This window comes from Sparus aurata, chromosome 3, assembly GCF_900880675.1.
Source record: "Sparus aurata chromosome 3, fSpaAur1.1, whole genome shotgun sequence".
Lineage (NCBI taxonomy): Eukaryota > Metazoa > Chordata > Actinopteri > Spariformes > Sparidae > Sparus > Sparus aurata.
In genome coordinates this window covers 16092439-16099371 of record NC_044189.1, presented here as the reverse complement: position 1 = coordinate 16099371, position 6933 = coordinate 16092439, and the positions used below count along the sequence as shown (strand labels likewise).

Below are 6933 nucleotides of genomic sequence, written 5' to 3'. Positions count from 1 at the left end.
GTGATCTCATTCTTAGAACAGTAGGTCAATAAATCCGATCTCTCACCAATTCCCTTTCCTTAGACTCCTTTCGGTGTAAGTGTGTTTGTGTGTTGAGTGTGCCTGCGCCTCTGTGTCCTGCGTAAACACCTGGACGAACATCTGTCTCGGAAAGGGACAGTGTTGTAACCTGGAGAAAGCAGAGGAGAGGCAGGTGTGCAAAATTAGCCACACTGAGCAAACTGTCCCCGTACAGTATATCAACAGGCTCCGTCGGTGAAAACTACCAGGTGTTCCTCACTGACACCATGTTCAACAAACACTCAGATCAGAGCGAGCAGACCTGCTGCTGCGTCCAGATCCGTGGAGAGGTATTTAACCTCACATTCCTGCATTCAATCACTCACCTATTGAACTATTTTGATGAGGTTTGAGCGGATGCATGGCTCATTTTTTAAGTTACACATCAACTATAAAGTACACATTTGTTCCGGACAGTTTGAGCTGAAGAAAAAAAAACAAAAAAAACCTTGCACTTGTGTCGCCATTTGACAAGCTTATACTCAGTCTTTAAAATGTGCAAGGAAAAGCGCGAGAGACGCGATTCAGCCGGGTTTAAAAGTAACAGCCTCACGTTTTTCTCTCTCGCTGCGTTAATGTCGAGGAGATGATGAATGATTTGTTGTGTAAATTAAGTCATGTTTGAGGTAAAACACACAGCAATTAAAACACCCGACTGGAAATGTGCCTGCCTTATTTGGGGCAAAATACTATTTCAGGGCTCAAAATGTTAGCCAAAAAAAGCGAATTCTGCCATCTGAGCAGAAGAAAACTATTAATACCAATCAACCTTCTACCATAATGCTTGACAAAAAAGCTCTACTGCTGACTGTGTTTAGAAACTGTGACAGTCACTCACAATTTAGTGGGATGAATAAATATATTGCCACCGTCCCTCCCTTTCCATCATGGCTCTGCAGTAAATAAAATATTACTGATCCTTTAATGTGAAAATCTGACGAGTTATCCCATTGGCTATTAAGACCTGGCCTCAGTGAAAGCCTCGGAGCGATTTACGACAGCATCTGGAGAAAAAGCGCACAACATTACAGCGCTTATCTCTCCACAGCAGCCACGGGGCCCAAGTATGGAAACTTGGATCAAGGGGATCAGTCCAGTGGCTGTTTACATTTCTCTCATTGTTCCTGCGTCACCGAGTAGCCAAAGCATTCATTACCTCAGCGGCTACTGCTCCTCTCCTCCCAGCTGATGGTGAGGACTTACCAAGAAAAAGAAGAGGAGGAAGCGGCTGTTAAAGACAGGGGCAGTGGAACAATCACTGGAGACCCCACCCCGACTGGATCCCCCGGTCCAAGAACACGATCTTCTTCTTGGGTTCTATGAGGCCTGTTCCGTAAACACAAACAGCCTTGCACTTTTTTTTTTTTCTTTCCATGCGCTGTCTGTACTTAAGTGTACTGATGTCAACAAACATGCTGTGGCAGCCCGAGGCAAAACAATTTCCCATGAAGAAAAACCTCATAACGAACATACATTTTGCTGTAGGCTTGCGGGATTCCTCGTCAGAGGCAACGAGGCGGGACCAAATCAAACCGCTTCAGGGGGAATCCTGAGACAGACATATGTATTGTGCACCTTTGATGTACTGTTCTCTGCTGCGTAGACTAATATTTCTAGATTTCAAGTCTTCCCACCACTATATTTTGCCTGCTGCTTTAAAGTATTACATTATGTCCCTAACCCTTATGGCTGTTTCTGATCCTGATTTAATCTGTAATGCAATTCCCGCATCCCTCATCAAATCAGAGCCCTTTGCTCTGTAGGTTGTGAGGTGCTGTGGTGCTGCCATCTCCTGGTGGTCTCTCACAATGCATCAATGGTGCCAAAATTATCTGATAAAGAAGTTAAATAAACACCAACATCCCATTAAAGACAATAGACGCATGATTAGCTTTATTAAATATTTTTTCCTCTGTGCTACCATCATGACTTTCCAACCAAAAATTAAAATCCACATTGCAAGAATATGACTTTTGGTAAAAACGTGTTAGGCAGACCGTCAGAGGCCTCCAGGAGCTGCATCGGACATCATCTCTTCAGTAGATCAGTCCAGACTGCCTTCTGTTTTTCCTCAAGCCGAAGCGTCCTCCTGTCTTGTTTTGTTTTTTTTTTTGTAACAAACTGTCTGTCTTCCTCTAGCGCGGGCCGTTTCCTCTCCTGCATTCACACATTCTGTAGGCACATATGTAGAAAATACCTGCAACGGACAGAGGCAGCGCATTAGGTGATGTACACTTACATTCAATATGTCTACATTACATTAGCTAAACACTCTGGCTTTGGAGACTGCTGTGTTTCCAGAGGTGGTGTTTGTTTTATTTGATCTTATTTGTGTTTTTAGACACATCATTTTACTAGAACTTGAAAAAATAGATTGTTTTATTCGTACTGCATCAATAAGACTAAAGATCATCTCTGAGAATATGTCACAAATGTTATCGTCTATTAACTAGTAGTTAATAAAGTCAGGAAACCAATTACATGAGACTAACCAACAAAAGTAGACTATTACATTGAAGTTGTACCAGATATAAAAAAAAAATGTACAACATAAAAATATTAGTCTGTTTTACTCGGTCATTTTGAGGTAATCTGTCCCCTCAATCTTTTTGTTTTAAATTGAACTCACTCTGTTGGATTTTACAGTGTAGATTACAAGATGAAATACATATAAAAATATATCCAAATAATAAAAGTACAAGTACAGAGACTGACCCCCGGTGTTTCCCCTCTCTCACCTGCAAAGAAGGTCATGAGCATGGCCACCCAGCCCAGTATGTAGGACCAGGAGAAGCGCCAGTCACCGAAGCGCCTCCCGAGGAAGTTGACTGTCACTCCAGTATAAATGGCCATACCCAGCAGAACAAAGAAAGCTAAGAGGGAGACAGAAAGGTGCCTGTTAAGGTAAGTGTAAGTGTGTGTGTGTCTGTGTATGTGCGTGTGCTTGTGTCTACATGTGCGTGTGTGTGTGTGTGTGTGTGTGTGTGCGTGCGTGTGTGTGTGTGTGTGTGTGTGTGAATTCAGAAGAAACAAGACTCACTGGAGACAAAAAACATGATTCCTGCAGCAAAGGAGCGGTTGAACCTTTCAAAGGAGGAGAAGTGAGCGAAGGACATGATTCCAGCGATGATGCCTGCGAAGCACGACATCCCTGAAAGGATCATGAAGGCCCGGGTGGCATTCCAGTAAGCTGCAAGGAAACAGGTCGAAAATATCAAATGTCTCGGCCGTGAAACGGGAACAGGATAATTTTTTGATGCAGAAAATTGTTCCTTGAAGGGAAATCTTATTTTCTCTCCAGATTTGATTAGGATTTTTTTTTTGTTTAACTCAGGGACACTAACCAGCACAAAAGCAATTTAATTCTTTGCAAAATCCAACAATCCAACTGTAGAAAAAAACACAGCTTCTGTCGCTTTTATGCACATTTGGCAGATGTTATAATGCACATTCTGTAAATCCTGCAAGTTTTCAGGAGTTTCTTGATGGAGGGCAGCCCCAATGTTACCCATTTATTATTATTTTCTGTTGCTTTCTTCGGCTGGTGTCAATGGGAGATGTCTTGGTTTGGAATTTGAGACTTTAAAAAATATGTTTTTCACAGATCTAACATGTTTTCAGGTTGACTACAGTTTCACAAAACTAGGGGCACAAAGTAGGGGCCTCCAAATAACCTTTGGCATAGGGCCGCCATTAAGCTAGAACCAGCCCTGTCTCCATGTGAGGAAATTCTAATGCACATGTGAAAAAAGTCAATCCCTTGGGTAAAAGTCCAGTTGCTATCTGATTTTATTTTATTTTTTCACATGGGCAAATTTCACATGTGATATTTCCACAATGGGAGGTATATCTGTTGAATTAGCTGGTGCTCAAGTACACAGTGAAGCTGTCGGCAGCGCTTTCAGGTGTTGCTCATGACCCACATCCATCCAGCCACATGATCTGCAGTAACAGCGAAACACACAATAACGATTTTTCCCAGTCTCGGCTCTCTCACGGGGTTCGAAAGGCGCCCTGGGTGTCTTACCTATGCTGTCAGTCTGCATGTAGCACTTGTTAGACATGCAGTACCTCCACAGACCCTGGTGGGCATAGTTCCCGGAGAGACGGTACTGCATCCAGTAGTCCGTTGCAGTGGAGACCACCAGCAGGATATTACCAACGATAGCACAGAACAGGCCCCCTCCCATGAAGCTGTACATCTTGAGCTGAGATAACGGGGCCTCTGCAGAGCAACTGGAACATAGAGAGGAGAAATCATGAAGGTTAGGGATACTGCCAACGTTGTTGAATCACTGTGCAATATTCTTTTGTTGTTTGTAGTATTTATGTAGCATTTATCTAAATTTTTCAACTGCTGTCGACTAGTACATACTGCAATATTAGTCAATATTATCTACCCTGTAGTACTAGGCATATATCCTACATCTCTATCACCAGTCGCAATTCTATTTCTAAATATAAATACAGATAGTTGTCACATATTTTTTAACAGTAATTTTCTGTCTGTATATTCTATTTCTACTTACTTCTATTTCTTATCATCATCTCTATTTATGTCTTACAAAAATCTCTCTATGGTAGATATTTTTATTCGAGAAGGAGCGGCTGTAACATTTCAATTTCCCCATCGTCTGGGATCAATACATCATTTCTAATCACGACTCTACGTTGTACGCTACAAGCTCATGTTCAGACAGAGAGTTACAGCCTGCCATGTCAAATCTAACAGGTTTTGCACTATTCGTACACGTGCACTGTGTCAGGAGCAGCAACTGAAGAATCGAAGTTTGATTTTACAATTTCTAAAATAAATACATAAATAAAAATCTAGTAATTCAAAGTAAAATACTCCGATTTTTTTGTTTGGTTGGTTGGTTTTGACTTGTTCTTTTTTTTCCTTTTTTAAAGAAGATTTATTTTAAGTTAATATTAGTTTAAGTATACTTGTATATTTAGCCCTGCACATTTCGAGATTGTTCATGTTGTTTTCTGAGATTTTGTTCAATGAATTTATCGTAAATTTTTCGGTTATTTCGACTTATTTTTTCTTATGTGTACATTTTGTCTCGTGACATGTTTCACAAAAAAAAAAAAAAACATGCCTCACGATGCTTCACCATTTTGAGCTCTATTTGAAAACCGCATATGATTTCAGCCAATCATAATCAAGTCATTCCACAATAAAGACAACCAGAGAAAAATTGAGAATCTTACTCTATATACCAATGTATAACAAGCACACTTACAACCTGCTTCAGTCCCTTGATATGTCTAAAGGAAGCAGACTCATTTTTATCAAACATATTTACCTCTTCTTTAGTCGCAACATCTCTATAAGTTGACCGGCTGCGGAGCACAACCTCAGTACAAGCTATAATGTTGCAGTTTGTTGTTGTTCCCGGTCCTCATGTCACAGCAACACTTGCTCAGCAGTAATGAGGTTTTATCGGATTCTGCCGGCCTCTGTCCAATCACAGTCACCACAAGCAAAAATGTATTGCTGCGGGTTACGCACACACATACGAACACACACACACACACAAAAAATGCTGAAATTTGATCCCGTTACCTTGTTTCTGGAAATGTACCCTCTCTTCTGCCCACCTCTCTGAGGTAAAGATAGAAACGGGTGGATGGGGAAAAAGAGAGAGAGCGAGAGAGAGCTGTTGCTCACTTTAGGGGGAAAGAGAGAGAGTCACGGACAATACTACAACCACAAAAGTTGTCCCCTCGTTTTTTCTGTTGATGAAAGCAAAATCCTTTGCAGCAATCAGTCTCCCCTGTGTGGGACGCACTTGAATGAGACACCCTAGGGGCCACAGTGCATGTGACCCTGTACATTTGAGTGTGTTAGTGTGTGTGTGTGTGCGCGCATTTTTGTGTGTGTGTGTGTGTGTGTGGCGTTTGTGGGGCCTTAGGAAAGGGGTTATGGTCCATGTTTCTTTTTTTGGGGGGTTTTGTTTGTTTGTAAATGGCGGGGTCTAGAACCGGGGATATGCATAGGTATGCAGGACTGTCTGTGTCAATGCGACATGCTGAAACACACACTTTTCTTTCAGCGATGTCACAACTGAGGCGGTGTGGGGGGACACATATAGAGGGAGCGATCTATACAGCCAAGCGTCTCTCTCCCTCCACTATAGGATCGTCCTCACTCAGATCAAATGAGTGTTTTTGTATCCTGAGCGCTGCGTGGAGATCAATATTTAGAAAACCGTAAATATGAATGACAAAAACACATAAGATCCACAAGCATGAGCTCTCTCTAAAACACACACACATTCACAAAAAGGCGAGTTTTCAGATCCTGTATTTAAGACAAAGCATCACATAGTATGACAGTATACGTATGATGAGATACTGAGGACTTATAAGCCAGAGACTGATAAGTTCACCCGGAAATGAAAATTGAGTCACTGACATCTTACTGTCACGCTGATCGAAAGTCAGATGAAGTCTGACAGTTCACACAGCATCACAGCAAAACAGTGTTGGGGCATTCTCACAGAAGGAGATGGGAACTTTTGGGACAGCCGGGGAACAATTGAAAGAAAGCTCACCATACAAGCGGAATTTCTTTACACTTTAAAACAAGTCACCATCTACTTCAGTTGTTTACGAGAATGCTGCAAAGCCGTTTAGCTGTGGAGCTCCAGACATGTTTTGTGGACCACCAAACTTCACCTGACTTCGTAAATGATGTTTAAAAACCTTCAAAATTGCTTAATAAATGGTTAATAAAGCACTTCATTGTTTGTTAATTGTCAAATAACTATTAACTCAATTTTAATTAACTATAAATGTACCATTTATTGATCATGGTTATTATAAAGGGTTTTCATTTGTTTGAACTCAGTTGATTTGGATTCA

General features: G+C 41.3%; 1 protein-coding gene across 2 annotated transcripts; it reads right to left on the bottom strand.

The window, feature by feature from the left end:
* Window positions 1–1931: 1931 nt before the first annotated feature.
* On the bottom strand, window positions 1932–5834 carry LOC115578686 (lens fiber membrane intrinsic protein-like). 2 transcript variants are annotated; one of them, XM_030411774.1, is made up of 6 exons: window positions 5633–5834; window positions 5373–5526; window positions 4088–4296; window positions 3101–3250; window positions 2799–2933; window positions 1932–2257 (listed from the first exon to the last, which is right to left on the bottom strand). In XM_030411774.1, the coding sequence occupies exons 2-6, from the start codon at window positions 5390–5392 to the stop codon at window positions 2196–2198; spliced, it is 576 nt and encodes a 191-aa protein (XP_030267634.1). In that variant the 5' UTR covers window positions 5393–5526; window positions 5633–5834; the 3' UTR covers window positions 1932–2195. The 2 variants fall into 2 exon arrangements, with proteins under 2 accessions (XP_030267634.1, XP_030267635.1); XM_030411775.1 differs by lacking the exon at window positions 5373–5526 and having other exon boundaries at window positions 2163–2257; window positions 5633–5831.
* Window positions 5835–6933: the final 1099 nt, after the last annotated feature.

Bases quoted from the DNA above. Each gene is read 5' to 3' on its own strand.
- LOC115578686 (XM_030411774.1), bottom strand. From the start codon at position 5,392: ATGTTGCGACTAAAGAAGAG. The intron at 2,934-3,100 runs GTGAGTCTTGTT...TCTCCCTCTTAG, and splicing joins AATCATGTTTTTTGTCTCCA to CTTTCTTTGTTCTGCTGGGT. The intron at 2,258-2,798 runs GTGAGAGAGGGG...TGTCCGTTGCAG, and splicing joins GCTCATGACCTTCTTTGCAG to GTATTTTCTACATATGTGCC.